The 17,843-nt window shown below is 36.7% G+C and overlaps 1 protein-coding gene across 1 annotated transcript in view; it reads right to left on the reverse strand.

Moving 5' to 3' along the window:
* LOC136032676 (uridine-cytidine kinase-like 1) overlaps positions 1 to 17,795 on the reverse strand; it is a 79,737-nt gene extending 61,942 nt beyond the window's left edge. Inside the window, exons 1-2 of the mRNA XM_065712969.1 lie at positions 17,679 to 17,795; positions 2,760 to 2,905 (exon numbers count right to left, since the gene is read on the reverse strand). Of these exons, the coding sequence (XP_065569041.1) occupies positions 2,760 to 2,905; positions 17,679 to 17,731 (199 nt within the window). The 5' untranslated portion in view covers positions 17,732 to 17,795. The remainder of the gene's footprint in view (positions 1 to 2,759; positions 2,906 to 17,678) is intronic.
* Positions 17,796 to 17,843: the final 48 nt, after the last annotated feature.

The following is a 17,843-nucleotide window of genomic DNA, read 5'->3' on the forward strand; positions in this document are numbered from 1 at the left end:
CCCATAGAAAAAGGTTTTATGGTGTGAGGTCTGGTGAGCACACAGAATTGTTTAGTGATACCCCTTTTTCCGATATACCTCCTCGGCCAGATGTTATAAAGGCGAGATCTCTAACAGCATGGTAATGTGATAAGAGGAAACTTGAATTTGTCTGTGAGAAAAAAGAAAGACAACTGAAGCTATCTCGCAGTACCCAACAAATTCTTAGGCTCTTTACAAAAACTTAACTAATATATTAGGTCTATCTATTTTTTATTCCTTTGACAAAGGAACGATTTCCGAAAAGTACACATTTCGTCCACATGCAACCCTCTCTCCCCCCTCCATGAGGTTTCGTCGTAATGATCTCCTACGAAAAATTAAAAAGAATTTACCTTGGAAAGTTTTTTCAACTTTGTTCGCCCTGCTTCCTCATGAGAAAATTATTCTAATAACTTCATGATTGGGCCTTTGTACGCCTATGTTTGTGTTTAATTTTATAACTAGCCCACGTTTTGCACACTAGCCTACCCCTAAACATGTTGAAGTTGCTACAAAAAAAGCAGTTTAAAACCAAAAAATATTCCAATCTAAAGTTTTGGAAAATTTCAGATTGGAATCAAATGAACTTAAGCCTCTAATTGAAATCCAGGGTCGATAAACTGAAATTGAGCCTGTTCTAAGTTTCTCTAATTCTCCTATGCAATATAATAAGACAAAATAATTACTTCAAACAACTCTCCTCGGGTCATCCTGCGCAAAAATCGGAGGATAGTTGACCTGTGACCTTTCTTGAATTAATCTGGGATCCTTCGTTTTAAAAGCATGTTACCATCAAGCTCGATTAACCCTTTATGCAAGTCATGCATTATATCTGTTGTCAAATACAAATACCCTATTTTAGCAGGGACTGCTAAAACCTTCTGGCATCATTTAAGAGGATCCGAATAAGGGCACCATGGGCAAGTTGTAACATCAAACAGGTACCTTTGCGGTCTCTAAATGATGATTTGATGGGGCGCCAATGGCTGTTTTAAGCAAGTACTTCAAACTTCCTCTCTCCGACGGGCTATCTCTACCTGTATGCAGTTTGCCAAGTCAATAGGGCAAACATGCCTACAAGGAGCCTATATACCTACAAGTAGAGACCCCCACTCTGAGTACTTGAAGAGAAGCTTTGTGAGACACTACAAGGTATCCCAAAAACCCATTTATTCATTCCTTTAGAAGGTAGTTCAACAGATATAATTATAGGTGGAAAATAGTTACCTAGTAGCACTTGGGCTCTAAGTTTTAGCGGCCCGGTACCACGGATTGTGTCATTAATAACCACCACAAGCAAAGAATGGCGAATTTGCGTCTTTCGTGAAGTAAAAAAAAATATCAACAGCCATAAATCAACGTCATGAACCGATGTCGAAAACTAACAATAATAGCAAAAGTGTAAAGTAAAAGAAGAAAATAGACGCTAACTCATAAAGGTCAATCAATTGAAATCAGTATGAAGATAAAAATAAAGAAAATATAATAAACTTATGAAACTTGAATATTCAGTTAAATAACATAAGATAAAACTAACTAAAAAAAATGGACCATGTGCATTTAAAAATGGGACAAGACCAAAAACAAATTAAAATAAAATAAATCTTACATTAAAATAAGATCTTATATCAAAGAAATAAATCTTATATCAAAGAAATAAGAAACAAAATTAAACATATTGGTATACTATTCCGTTTTCCAGTAAATTGGAATAATTATAGGGACTCCTTGGCATTTCCCCTTAGGAGAAGACCTCTGATCAGGCTGGGATAGGGAAAGAATTATTCCTTTGTCTGGGAGCCAATAAATATAAATAGCAATCTACACGAGAAGCGAATATAATGGCAAATAAATATAATGAAATTATACCAGGAAATGACTATCAAAGGTAGTACAGGAAAGCTCTTCAAATTTTAAAGATGGGAAAATGTAGTCGATGAGGTAAAAGACATTCCCCAATCATTAGTACTAGCCTGATAGTTTCAAAATCCTCCAAACAACTCCAAGAGACTTATCTCCTAGCAACTGAAGCAGATTATCTATAATTACAGCACATTAATACTAAAATCACTATAATAATATTAACTGAGAACGTGCTAAACTTAACATGTTTGGAACCAAAATTGCAAAGAAATAATGACGTTAGCATATCATTAAGTAACAAAATTGGTCTTCAGCATGTAAGTTACATGTAAAAAATGAAAAGTAAAACAAAGATTGTACAAGGACAGAGACACCTAACACATAGAGGAAGGAGGAGGTAGTATTAACTCTGTGTATCAATTCAGAATAAACCAGAGCCTAAAACTCATGACAAAGTGAGGTGAAGCCTCCATAAACCAAGAGCATAATTTACTATGGGGCAGAGGGGGGGACTGTCCCCCAGCTGAAATTTAGTTTCTTCAAAATCTTGTCGAAACTAAGATAAGCTTGTATAATACAAGCATCCACAGAAACGGGTCAGTTTTAGTTAGTGTATCTTTACCTTTATTGTACTATATGGCTCGTTTTTATATTTTTGCTGCCATTTTCACGTGATTTGGGAAATTGGGTCCAACTTTAGCCCCCCCCCCCCCGTATTTTGAAAAATACGCCACTGCCCCAAATCACTTATACTTATATTTATACAATAGAGTCAAAATTATTAATACTGTATCAGTTTTTTCGTAATGAATCATGCATGTTACCCCTATTTTAATTTTTGTAAGTAGTAGAGCATATTTTATCTTCAGACTTACATGCAGATGCGGGCCGAGAAATCCCTAATCCACTTTCAGAACCAGGGCTTTTAATATCATCATCAAGTTCTGGGCTGGCTATTGGAGGAGATGGGGCTTCAGAACAGAATCCACTTCCATTTCTTTCAACTAAGTCGTCACAGTCACTGCAATTATGCTTTATATTAGTAAAAATTGTTTAAAAATTCCTACAAATTCAATTACTTTAAGAAGAATAATAGCCTGCAGTCAGTAGTAAATCCAGAGGGGGGACAGTGGAGTCAAGCACCTTTCCTTGGCCTGAGTACAGTTACAGGTTGTGCAGGTTATACAAATCTGTTAATTACAAAAATTTTAGCTAATTTGTTCTCCATTTATTCCAATATTTAGTCGAATTGCCTGTTCTATATTAAAAAACACTTATATTACATCTTGCCTCAGCAAGGCTGGGATTTCCCCCCCCCCCCCCATGATTCAGTTAAAAAAAAATTACGCTCTTAATCACTCTTTTGACACTGCTTCTATTATGAACAAACATATTTAATCTGCAATCTGGAGTCAATGATTTAAGTAACAATTAAATACTATAATTAAATACTAATTATTTTTTAACTATTTCTTATATTCTGGAACATTTTCTGTTATTTGGTAAAAGGTTCATTGATATTACAATTTGCCTAGGGCAAAGTCTCCATTAAAAAAGAAAATAATCCAAAGCTTCAATTTAAAAAAGGCACAAAACTGATTGTGCCTTTTGGGGAAAAAGTCTTAAGAGTATAGTCCATACCAACTTATTTAGCTATGATTCATAGATTCAGAAAAATTTCCAGCTCTTTAGTAAAGGGCTTGTTGATGCTACAATTTGTCTGAGGCAACATTGCAATAAAAAAAGGCCCAAAACTTAAGCTTCAAAAAAAGTACAAAATTGATCATTTTTAGGACACAACTATATCATATTGTTAATAACCATGTTTTATCCTTTTGTTTTTGGATAATATAACTGAAGTTTATCATCCATCCTCGTTTGTTCATCCCTGATTGATATATTCAGGAAAAATCTCCAATGAATGCCTCACTAAGGTTACATCAGCAAACAATTGATCACTCTTCAGACATCTAATGCGAACAAGCATGTTCAATCCCATTTTTCAAGAAAATTTCGAATGTCTCATCCATAACAATTTTTTCTCTCTTGATTATATATTTAGGAAAATTGCTTGGTCAATGAAATGACCCAGTCATACCACAATTTACTTCAGGCAGGGTTATTCTCATTATTCTTCTAGTTTTTTTTTCTTATATTTGGTATGATTTCTATTTTGTCCTTCCTTTTTTTCTTTTTTATTGCCTTTATGAATCTGCCCCGTTCCCGTGAAGTTAATTCCTATATAAGTGCCTGGCTCACGCCACTTTGTTTTACCAAAAAGGATGATTGTAACCTACTTTAAAGATTTTGTTTCATTTACATTGGTAAAAATCAATTATCTTTTATTTTTTTAAATATATAATAAAAAATCAGCTGGAGTACTGATGGTCTCAAAACTTTGATTTTTGATTTAATTTATTTCCTTGATTCACTCTGATCACAGTCAATAATTCAATTAAGAACTTTGGAAAAGCCTGACACAATTTGATAAGATACATCAAAGCTTTAGAAATGAAAAAAAAAACTTGTGATGAAAGTGACCACTTCAACGTTTTCATTATGCTAATAAACAGAAATGACCTTGCAGGAAAAAAAATTATATGCCACTTACAAGGAAACCTTAGGCAGTGCTGAAGCATAATCGAGCAAATAAAACTGCTTGAGTTGAGTCTTCGATTGGCTTGTTTTAAGACCATGAAACTAACATACCTGTTTCAGAATAATTCAAGCAATCGACAAAAATTATTAGATAGCAATTGTCATTACAATATATTGAATATTTTTTTTAAGGTTCAAAGTGATGGTTTAGAATAGAGAGCAATAAATAGTTTTGAGTTTGGTTTCTCCTTGGGCCAGTTTCTAATTACAATTTCAAAATTTGAAGCTATTATGACAGCTAAGCTTTTGTAGACTCAATATCTGGGGAGACATAGGGGTCACTTCAAAGGGGGCAGTTGCCTCAAAATAATTTGGAAGATATTATAATTTATTAAGTAAAGTTAAAAATGATAATTGGTGAGAAACTGGTATATCTGTCGCCAGGTTCGTTTTTATGTAAAGATATAAAACTAGAATAGGTTAACAGGTAGGCTACATTTTAAATTTACTTTTTATTTAATTAGCATAAATAGAGCACAAATCGCTCTAGCGCTGGAACAATGTTGCAACTTAGTTGAAAATCAACCCCTGCTTGCTACCTGCTGGCTTATCACATAGTGTTATATGCATTGTTTTGCTTTTGTATTTACTTTTATAGGTGTTTGGGTTTTCTAATCAAAGAAAAATCAAAAGAACTGTAAATGCCTTTGTCATTCTAGAAGGAAGCTAAAACATTCCTACTGAATATCCGAACCTGTTAAAACACCATGTCAAACCTTCTTCAATCCAATTTTAGAATGCTACAAGTGTCAAAAGCAGAATCAGAAAGAGTTCAAAATCATTGAGCAGTATGCTACTCATTCTTGAACTATTTACAAAGATTTGCAGTTATAGCCAGCAGGATGAAATGGTGAAAAATCCGCTGGTTTTTGTGCCAAAAAACAATAAGCTTAGAGAGAGACTTCTTTCTGAAGGTGGTAGCCTAACCTTGTATAAAGCTATCCTGATGCATCCAACCTTCCAGGAAACCCAAGCACAACTCCAAACCATGCATAATAAAGCAGAACAGATTATCGAACAGTAAGTTGATGTAATTATTAAGAAAGCAACTGACAACAAAGAAAACAAAAATTGCTAATTCTGCAGCGGTCTGTACAGTAATCAACATAAATACCCTACAAAAGAAAAAGTTGTTCAAGGCATGGGTGACTAAACCACTTTGCACCTGTGTGCAGGAGCGTAGGTGCTGATGGGCATTGAAGACTTTACAGCAACCTCGGGATTCTTGATAGGCTCAATAGACATCATTGCTACATGCAGCATAACTGCTTCCATCATGTTAGTGAACAAGATATGCATGTAAACTTTAAGAAGGCTACTGGCGCTGAAGACCATGGGCTGCCATCACAAGTCTATAAAATGCTAAACACACAACCATCTATACTCAACACCTCTGATATAATTACTTCCTATTGTGATGGCAAGCTTGACAAAAATTATGTGTCGTGAGCACTGGCAAACAGCCTCTCTTGTGCAAGAATTCAAATATCTCACTGAATCTCATCAAATTCTTGAATGAAGTTACCAAGAAGCCAGATTAAAAGGTCAAAAATTCATTTCTAAGTAAGAGGGCACTTCCGAGAAATTGGGAAGTTAGAAGGTAATGCCACATTTACCAGACAAAAAATTGTGAACCACCCAATAGGATCCCCATATGCATGCAAGATCAACTCAAAGCACAACTTAGCAGTGTTGAAAAACTTGATGTTATCAAGAAAGTATCAAAACTGACAAAATGGGTTAATTTCATGGTCTTTTTTGTTAAGCCCAATTGCAGTATCCAGTTGTGACTAGACCCTAGACGCCTGGACAACTACATCAAGAGACCATAACAGACAGAACGCACAAGAGTAATCTGGAAAAAAACTGCAAATTGCATGGAAACGAGGTTCTTGCTTCAAAAAGAGAAAAATGCATCTTTGTTGAGAAAGATATTCCATACTTTAGACAGATACTGACCTCAGAAGACATCAAAACAGACCCAAACAAAGTCCTCGTCATTTACAAAATACCCAACTTCGAAGGAACTGAAGTGCTACAGTTGCTACTTGGATATTCTTAAAAATACATCCCAAGCCTGTTGGCCTTAAACCATCTGTGCAGAAGCCTTCTGACAGAACATAGAAATTGCAGCAGTTTCAAGAGGACATCAGAGCATTACAAATCATTCACCACCATCAAGGACAGCATTCATGAATATCTCGAACATTACAACCACAATTGTGAAGATATTGTGCTCAAAGTTGATATTGACAAGAGTTATATTTACATGCAACAGTGGAATTTGTGCTTTTGCATCAAGATTGTTGTCATCAGTAAAAAAAATGTTCAGAAATTGAGAAAGGAGCACTTATCATTGCATGCAAAATTTTCCCAATGTATATATGGGCAGCCAGTCAAGGTTTTCACAAACCACTCGAATCCATCCTACCTCATGGCATTTATACTACGCCTCCTGAAACACATTGTCTAATCCTACAAATACAGCTGTACAATATAACAGCCGTACACATTCCTAGAACAAGAATCCCAGTGGCAGATGTTCTGTCACGCCTCCCTTTCCCTTAAAGAGATGTCCATTTCAAACAAGAAAAAGAAGTTGAATACTATTCAAGAATATACTAATCAATGACAGTCAACTGGCATCAAATACATCCAACTGGCAGTCATTAAATCGTTAACACAATCTGGCCCCAAACTATCTTTCCTAATTGGTATCATTACTGCTGGATGACCAGAAGCCAGACTTGACTGATTCTTCAAAAATACTGGAGCACTAATCCTGAGCTATTAACAGCCAACAGTATTATTCTAAAAAGAGAAAAAATTATCATTCCCTTGACCATGCACAGAGAGGCCCAACAGCAACTACACTACCCACGCATTAGACTGGAGAAGACAAAGGAACAGGCCAGACCTGTTGTTTTTTTGTTTTTTTTTTATCAGCCCCAGTATTAGCAATAATATCGAAGAAATGATCAGCCAGTACACCACTCGCAGTCACTTTCAGATGCAACCTCGGAAGCACTCACTTATGAAGATGGAGCTACCTAATTACCCCTTGGAACACATCAGAGCTAGCATTTTTTCATTCAAGGGGAGGAACATCTGATTGTAATCCACAATTATAGCCTATATTTGAATTCAACGGACTCACTCATGGGACTTCAAAAGTGCTTATGCAAAAAATGAAGTCACATTCCACACATTTCAGCATTCCCAGGATGTTAATGCCTAACAATGGCCCATTGCTTTCTTCAGCTGAATTCAGCACATTTGGAAACGAGTGAGGAATTGGACACATTACATTCAGCCTCCACCATCTGTAGTCTAAAGCATTAGCAGAAATAAAATCTACACAAACAGCAAAATGGATTATAGAGAAGTCAAATTAGAGTGGAATTGGCTCATATCTTGCACACCTGAAATATCTAAATGTTCTTGTTTATAACCTGGCATCCCTGCTCAACTACTGAGTAGATCTTTGAGCTCTATGCTGCCAGATCACCCAACTTTGTACAAACCAAGACTTGTCCCACCAGCAAAGTTTCAGGAAGTTAAATACCACCATAAGAATATACAAAAAAAATGATATCAGATCAAAATATATACAGCTTGAAACCTCAGCAAGGGAATTTTGGTGGGAATTTTTTGAGGGAGGGGGTTTCGAGGGCAAAACGGTTTGCCAAGTTCATACCCTTGGTTTGTAGTGTGGATCCAACTTATGCCTGGAAAAGAATGGGAACCAAGAAAAGCTCAGTCAGCAGCTGATACCCCCAGATCATACCAAGTTGAAACAGAAGCTGGAGGTAGATACTGTAAAGATAATAAATAAATTACCCGAAAAGATATATCAGCCAAATAGTCAAAGATCAGCACGGTTGATCTCACAAACATGACCTCTATCTTAAGATTGACAAACCAGTGAATCAGAACTCCTGCCAAGCATCCACGAGGCTCCCCAGGCACTGGGGATGGAACCATCTAATTGAAAATAATTGTGGAACAGCACCTGATTGAAAGCCCCTTCAAAAGTTCTGCGACTACAAGCTCAACTTGTGAAAAAGAGAGATGCAATATTGCAACTTAGTTCAACATCCAGCCCTGCTTGCTACCTGCTGGCTTATTGCATACTTTTATGTGTATTAATTTGATTTTGCTTACTGATTTGTTTTATAGGTGTTTGGGTTTCCTAACCTTCTGAAAAATCAGAAGAATTATATAGCTCGTTTTATTTGGAATGTGATAGGGTAAGACAAGGTTCGGTACAAAAATAGATATGTGCTGTGCACAATGGTTCCAAGAATATGTCTTTAAGCCTCCACCACCAGACAGGTGCAGAAGTAGGGCTGCCAACTAAGTTGTATGCTTCTTTAGTGTGCGTGGATTGTTTATAATGTACTGTGTTTTTTTTTTTTTTTTTTTTTTTTTTTTTTTTAATTAACCAAGGAGCATCTTTTCTGAATAATATTCTTTTCTTCATTACCACTTGAAGAAATTATGCTATTGAAGACTAAGGGCAGCCCCACACCATCCTGACTTTTTGACTGTTTGGTATTAGGTATCCATGATAAATAATTTCCATAAACAAGTTTTCAGACAGCTCAAAAGCACATTCAGGATCGTATCTTTTAGATTTTCCAAGGAAGGCCCCACTCCGGAAAAACTCCCACTGCCCTGAAATATGTCTCATACCCCCCTAATATGGAACCCCTCTTGCCCCTCAATTGAAATGCTGAAATTATTTCTATGCTGGGAGACAAGTCCACTCCACTGCAATCTCTGCCCTGCCATGCAAAAAACTGTTTTCATCAAATGAGCAAATAAAAATGATTTTAAGTTGGAAGATTTTGAGTCATTTCTTGTATATGCTTATAGCGTAAGTAAAGAACATGGAAGGCTACAAATGCTGTCTCTTGCATCCCTGTTTTAATTCTTAATATTACCTTAGCTCTGCCTAAATCTTTCCCATACTTTTGGCAGAGCTCCAAGCAATTAAGCTGGCTTTAGAAGTATTGGTTAATTACATTTTACCCAATGGAGAAAAAAGAACTTTGGGAAAATCCCGAGATTAGGGTTAAACCATAGAGATTTTTTTGTAGGTTTATGTTGGATTGTATTTACATATTTTAGTGTTAGATATTAGATAGTGTCACTTGTCGAATGGTGTTTTATTTGTTTTGTCAGAGATCTTACTGGGTTTTGTACACATAAATCATTATTTCCTTCATTGCCTTAATTCGTACTTCAGAGCGATAAGATCCAATGGATCTGTGTTGCTCCATGAGTGATGATGGCTGAAACCTGTTACTGATCTGGATCATGCCAGCGGCATTTCCAGTTTTTGCATGAGTTTTTTGCAGTTTGCAGTTTTGAGTATTTTGCAGTTTTTGCATGCACTCGTTATCCAGTGACTTCTTGAAAGTTACAGGTCAAGTTGCTGACACTGTAGACTCGGAGAGGGAGTTACTGTTGTTGACAACTCTTTTGGAGAAGAAGTTTTAATGTATTCTTGTGTTCAAATGGCATTTAGAAAGTTTCTTTGAATAGCCTCTTGTATGGGACAGGTGGGACTTGTTCAGGTTGAGCAGACTAGATGTGTTGCTGGAGAGTTTGTGGGTAAGCAGCATGTCACCTCGTCTGCGGTGGTACAAAAGTGTACATAGGTTGATTTTTTTTTAGTCTTTCATCTTAGAGGAGGTCTTTCAGCACATCTATAACCTTGGTGGCACGTCTCTGCACGCCCTCAAGAAGTTTCGTGCAACCTTTGAATTGAGGAGCAGTTTCCAAAGTCAAGGTTTGGGCTTATGATGGCTTTATAAAGTTTAACAAAGACTTTGGGGGTCTGCTCGTAATAGATCTCTTGAGTAGGCCAAGTCCTGTGTTAGATTTGGAAACCACATTCCTTATGTGGGAGTGAAACTTGAGCTGATTACCAACGAGAACACCCAAGTCCCTTTCTTTGTTGTGGGTTTGAAGATCAATCTGTGTTTGCTTGTCAGGATCCCACATTGAGCACACTGCGTTTTCATTCTTTGGTCCAAAGTGCAAGACGCAGCATTTGTTGACGGTAGCCACTCTTCAGCCCACTCTTAGATATGGTTGAGAACGGATTGGAGGCTTGTGCTGTCTGTCGGACCAAAGAGCTTGGAATCATCGGCAAATAGTGTGATATTGTTGCTGATCCTGGTGACTAAGTCGCTGATGTGAATCAAGAAGAGAATTGGGTCAAGGACTGTACCGTGTGGGACACCACTGATGACATCACAAGGTTCGGAGTATATCTTCTGACCACCTGACCCAAACAGTCTGACCCTTTGTGTGCGTTTTATGAGAAAACACATGAGCCAATTGACCGTCATCTGGTTCAGGCCAGCAGAGGGATTGATGCGGAGCCTTTGGTGGGGAACCTTATTTAGCAGTTCTGCGACTTCTACTAGATTTGTTGCTTCACTATTGTCTTCCCTCGCCAGATGTTCGATGTTGCGGCGGTTATGATCTTTGCTTGACACGTAGTTCCAGAATTTCTTGGGGTTATGTTTACAGTAATCTGTGAGTTTGGACTCAAAGCCCAGGTGCAACTGCTTAGTCAGTTGGCGCAGTTTGTTATGCGCAGTAGCAAACTTAGCATAGTTAGCTTTGTCCCCCTTCTTTTTGTACTTCTTCCAGTAGAGCGATGTTTGGTTCCTCTCTTTCCTGATTTCCCTGGTCATGTATGGTAAGGTCTTAGGTTTGGGATCATCTTAACTGATATGTGCTGTTTCTCTGCATCGAAAAGAAGGGCTTTAAAGATGTTCCATTTGCCTTCCACAGGTCCTTCGAGGATAGTGTCCCAATTAACATTAGATAAATCAGCTCTAATGGATCTGTAGTCAACAAATATTTTTCTGACGAGTTTGTTGGTTATTTTCTTGATTGATGTCTGGATTTCTAGCAGTAGATGATCGCTCTTTGCAACTGGTGGCATGGAGTAGATTTTCTGTACTAGTTCTGGGTTGTTCACGAAAGCTAAGTCAAGAAGTGATGGTTTCTGGTGCAAACGATACCGTGTTGGCTGGTCTACAGCCTGGGTGAGGGATAGATTGTGGATACATTGGATGAATGGGGATAACATTGATGGTGTGGTGATAATTGGAATCACACCATCATTGCTTTTCGGGTTTTTTGGATGATTTTGTTGCCTCAAATGATCAGATCAAGTTCGCCATTAGACACACAATCACGTAGTTCTGCCAGTAGTAGTTTTCTGCTTTCCCTGTCAGCTTTAACCTTGTCGTGGTGAAACTGTACAGCGTTGTTGTTTCTTCTTTCGTATGACGTATTAACGATTTTTCTGGGTAATGAAAGCTAAGTCAAGAAGTGATGGTTTCTGGTGCAAACGATACCGTGTTGGCTGGTCTACAATATGGGTTAGGGATAGATTGGATGAATGGGGATAACTCGTCTTGGGGGAATTCGATGGCGACATTGTATAGAGGAATCCATCATTCCAGGCTATATCAGGGAAGTTAAAGTCTCAAGCAATGAGTAGGTTTCCTCTGAAGTTGGTGGTCACTTTTCGAAGACACAGGCAAGTGCCTGCTTAGATTCCAACATTGACGGTGATGAGGGGCTTCTGTAGATGCATCCCACCCTGATTAGAACATTGTGTGAATTCTCAGTTCCACAAAGATCAAACCATACTGTTTCGAGGTTTTTTGGTTGAAGGGATAATTGCATAGGTTTGATGAAATACAAAGCTTTGACACAGGCTATAATACCTCGATGGCAATCAGTGCTTGAAAGATTGGATATTAGCTGATATCCCAAGATTTTAACATGTTGTTCAGTTAGTTGGTTCCAGCTATTTTTTGGACATACTTTGGTAAGGAGGATCAAATCATAACCTTTATTATAAATTGCTGACCTGAGTTCATTGATTTTGTTTGGTAGCTGGTTTACATTCATGATGGCTACCCTGAGATCAGTGGATATCCACACTTCTTCTTTGAAATCTGCTTTTGAGTCACTTTTGCTGTCATCAATAAAAACAAAGCTCATCTCTTCTTCTTCTTCCTGGGAAGTGTCTGCAGTGACAAATGAGTCTTGCAATTTATCACTAATAATATCACTAAGGGTTACTTCGTCATTTTTATTTTTACCAAAAAGAGCATAACTATGTATACTATACACTGATGGTGTGGTGATAATTGGAATCACACCATCACTGCTTTTCGGGTTTTTTGGATGATTTTGTTGCCTCAAATGATCAGATCAAGTTCGACATTAGATACACGATCACTTAGTTCTGCCAGTAGTAGTTTTCTGCTTTCCCTGTCAGCTTTAACCATGTCGTGGTGAAACTGTACAGCGTTGTTGTTTCTTCTTTCGTATGACGTATTAACAATTTTTCTGGGGAACGAAAGGTCAGTAATTGTGAAGACAATTGGTACGGTGGTGTTGGACAGATCTTGAGCAGATGCTATAGAAGGTTGCTTATTCAGCCGCCTCCCACTAGTGATAGTAGCAGGCATGCTGTATTCTTTCTGTAAAGATTTCATGATGATGGCTTTGTCAGTTGTGTTTTTCACTTCAACTGACAGTGTAGGGCTGATTGGGACCCTGAAAGCAATGAGACTGTTTTTACACTTCTGTCTTTCTCTGTTGGTTTGTACCGCCTCAGCTACCTTCGTGTCTATTTCACTGTCTAGTGATTATTAAGACCTGGCATAAAAAAGTATATGGATTTTGATTGACTCTAAGTTGGCTTCATTTCTACTGGGTCTTCACCCCAAATTAAGGTTAAAGGGTAATTTGGAAACTTATTTGCAAGTTATACAGTAATGAAACGAGTCCAAGCTCCAGCACATCCTCGGGCATAAGGGGGTCAAATAGAATGCTATTGCAAATATGCTACCAAACAATGAAACACATATTCCACACTCACATCCTCCTTTGAAGTGGAAAGTTAGGAATGTTTTAAAGCTTAAAGAAAGCTGCATAATTCTCAAAAAAAAATTTCGCCATTCCCATGTAGACTCATCTGTAAATTGTAAAAATCTAAATTAGTACTCCTTTGTATTTGACCCTCTGACCCCATAATTTTTCCCAATTTTGATTTAAAAGACACATTCTTTTGGGTTGTAGATTGTTAAACAAAAATATTTCTAAGCAGTAATTTAACAAATTTATTTCAAATAGCATTTTATTTCATTCAGATGACTTTTTTTGGTGAATGTTAAAGTAAATATTTGAAAATACAAATTTATTTACAAACAGAAATTGCCACAAATAAGAGAAGGGTTATTGCATCCTTAAACACTCTTAAAGGTTAGACCAGGATTTGAACTCTACTAAAAAGCTGTATGTGTGTTTTATTCGTAAATACATAAAAAAAAGGAAAGGAAAGGAGAAAAGAAATAAAAGCTTTATGAGTCTACTGCTCTTTAGGGGCCTCTCCCATGCCACTCAACGTGTCCCCAGAGGATGATAGGGGAACACACTGCATATATGTAGGGTACCTCCATAGGAGGCATGGACCAAGAGGAGACCTTGTTCCTGGGGCTCCATAATAGAAACTGAGGAACTCTCGCCCGAGGCCATAAATACAGGTGGAGGAGGAAGAACTCCCCTCAAATGTACACTCAACAGGGCCCAAGGGCGTGTCCACACATCCCACAAGTTGCAAACCTTCTTGATGGACGTTTTGGGCTGAAAAACCTCTCCCTAGCTAATTTATCAACTATGGGTTGCCTCCCTGCAGTAGCATAATATTTGTAGGAATGGACAGATTGCCAAAGATTGCCCTTTTTGGCCAACCATCTAGAGCTAAACAGAAAGCAGGTGGTCCTTGTCTGGGGTGGGAAGATGTCATAAAGAAAGATTTGAAGGAAATGGGAACTTCTTGGGAGGGTGTAAAGAGGGAGGCTTTGAATAGATTTGGATGGAGGAGGAGTGTGCATAGCTCTGTTGGCCTCAGGTGGCTTCATGCTGTGGTGAGTTGTTAGTAGTAGTAGTAGTAGTAGTATTTCCACAATCAAATAGAATCAATTCTTCTTAAGAACAGAATCAGAATCCTAAAAAAGCTAACTAGCTACATAGAAGTGTCTATCATCTGCTGGTGATTTCAAGATTTTAAAACAATATTAGTGGGTTCAAAATTCCAAGGGAACTTGATTTATTTATTGATGTTTTTTTACTGGAAATATTATTTGACTTTATTTCTTCTTGTTTTTAGTTTATTGTAGCTCCTTACTTTTCTTTGAAAGACTTGTTTTGTGGGATTTTTACAATGAATTTCCATTCTTTTTTAACTGACTTACTCTTTTTTATTGGTTAAGAAAAGAATATTATAAATTCCTTTAGATTTTCTCTATAATAATCCAGACATAGGCTTACTATTTCTATGTTGGAAAAAATTTTGCTACCAGCTTAAATGATACTTGTACAATAATACTTTGAATTGCTGTGTACAGGGATAGTTTTCAAATATATGGGGTGAAAATCTGCATAATCTTGGGGATTCTTCAAGGCTGATGGGACTCTAACCCCATCATACTACCGCCTTGATTATAGAAAAATATTAATTAATTGTCCACCTCTGCATAACCTGCAAGTTTCAGCATAATTCCCTTAATATTTCTGGAGATATTGCAGATATACACTTTTGACAACCCTGGATGTATAGAATGCATTTTCTCACTTCCCAATCAACATGCTCTGACAATTTTAACTTGAAAACTTAAAATTTAAGTGAATTTTAACTTACAACCTTAAAATCTAACTTAAAAAAATTAGCTGTTGCCAATATATTGGACATGTGATTTTTGTACAAAACTGGATGCATACAGTGTCTACTGATTTAGTTTAACGTTTGCAAACTGAAGATCCAAGGTAAAACCCTGAATTTTTCCTGGGACATTGCACTGACACTCTCTTAACAATATGCATACACATAGTTTATTTTCATTTAGTTTCACATCCCCCTCTGCTTTCCCTGAAGTTTGAACTTAATACCCAATTCCTGAGATTAGGGTATTAAGTATCTGTGCTGTTTTGGGAACCTGGATACATTTAAACACTTTTGATTTAGTTCAATAGTTTTAGTAGTAGTAGCATTAGCACTAGTAGTAATAGTGTAATAATAGCAGTAGCAGTAGAAGTAGTAGTCACAGTTGCAAAAAGTCATAGTTACTGCCTTAAGTATTCATAGTCAGAGCTGCAAGTACTTGCAGCTGAGTCATAAGTAGCTGCAGACACAAGTTGTTGCTGTAGTCAAAGGTATATTAGTAGAAATAGCAGTTCTAGGTAGCAACTGTTACAAGCAGTTGGGATCTAGGATGCAAATTTTCACAGTTGCAAGTAGTCACAAATGTAAACTGTCCCAGTTGTAAATACTCAAAGAAGAAGTAGCCATTGTTGTACTAGCCCTGAAAGATTCAATTTAATACTCTTAGCTATTCCTGAGGTATTGCTGATAAGCCCTTTTGACAACCTATATGCATACATTTAAATTTGATTCTGTTCAACATGCAACCCAACATACCCAGAAAGTTTCATTTTAATCCCCATAGCCATTCAAAAAATGTTGCAGATACAGTAATTTAATGTCCATGTTTACCTAACACCCCCTTCAATATGCCCTGAAAGCTTCAGCTGGATACCTTTATCTGTTCATATGGTATTGCAGATGTGCCCTTATGACAAACTTGGACATAATGCCTTTTGATTTAGTTCATTATTTCAAATAAAATGCATTGCAAAGTTCCAACATAACAGCCCTAGTTGTTACTTTGATGTTTTAATCACACCAATTTGAAAATTTGGATACACATGGGACCTTTCAATTAAGTTTTATATCTTCTTAACTTTCCCTGGAAATATCTAATGGAAATAATATCTAATTATTTCCCTGGAAATAGGAATTGTTTCAGCTTAATGCCATGTTCTGTTCCTAAGACATTACATCTAAAACATTTTGACAACCTTCCTTAATCCTTGTTTTTTTAGCCCTTTCATATTAACCCTTCCATATACATATCAATGTTTTTTTTTTAATATAGAAAATGTATTTTTATATCTTTAAAACCTTATAAATTTAAATTAAGGAAAATTGGGTAAAATTCTAGTTAATTGACTTTTTGTTATCTCAGAAAGGGTTAAGGTTAGGAAAATGAAACTTTCAGGGATGGGTCTACAGACTAAATTATGTCCTGGGAAGGTATTTTGAAGCAACTACCTCTGCTCCTTCTCCCTCTAGAGGGCCCCGACCTTTGATGAACTTTGAAAATATGTGTGTTATAAAAGTGAAACCTTGCTAAATAGATCTTCTGCTTAATTGAAGTACAACAAAATTGTTTTCAGCTTCATAACTTTGCTCAATTCCATTTTATAAGGTTTTAAAGATATGCAAATACATTTCCTAAATTTTGAAAAAAAAAAAACATTGATATGGCTTGAAATTCTACTCAAATAACAGGAATTGTATTTTCAGAACTAAAGGCAGAGAAAAATCAACTAGTAATGGAAAATTAAGGTAAAATGTTGTTATGTCAAAATTTCAATAGGCATAGACTTGTCATGTAGGCAAATTTGAGGGCCCTCTAGAGAGAGAAAGGGTAGAGGTGGGTACTTTAAAATACCTTCCCGGGACATACTTTAGCCTGTAGACCCATCCCTGAAAGTTTCATTTTCCTAACCTAAACCCTTTCTGAGATAGCGAGAAGTTGATTAACTAGAATTTTACTGAAAATTGTGAAGCTGAAAAGGATTTTGTTGTACTTTATTTAAGCTGAAGGTCTATTTTGCAAGGTTTCACTTTTGTAACACATATTTTAAAGATCAAAAACCTCTAGAGGGAGAAAGAGTGGATGAAGGTGCTTCAAAGTACCTTCCCAGAAAATATTTTAGCCTGTAGACCCATCCCTAAAAGTTCCATTTTCCTAACCTAACCCCATTCCAAGATAGCCAAAAGTAGCTAAAGGAGAATTTTAACGACAATGATGTTATATTTGGGAATAACAGCGAATAGTATAGTCTATTTTTTTTTTTGTATCCTAAAAATTACAAAAATTGTATGACTATTTTATTCCTTCAAGAAAAATCCCTCAGACAGATAAAATACAGGTGAATCACAACAACCTAGACAGAAAATTAACCTTTCGGAACTAGCAGAGCTAGGAGGATCAAAAAACTTTGCTGATGAAGCCATAAGAACGGATTACAAGGAATTTATCTCTAATTTCAAGCCTTCGGGCAATGGAAAATTTTTTCTATCTGGCTGCGTAAGTAATTGTCTATTTGCTTAACTAGACACTACGTTT

Source organism: Artemia franciscana, chromosome 11 (assembly GCF_032884065.1).
Source record: "Artemia franciscana chromosome 11, ASM3288406v1, whole genome shotgun sequence".
NCBI lineage: Eukaryota > Metazoa > Arthropoda > Branchiopoda > Anostraca > Artemiidae > Artemia > Artemia franciscana.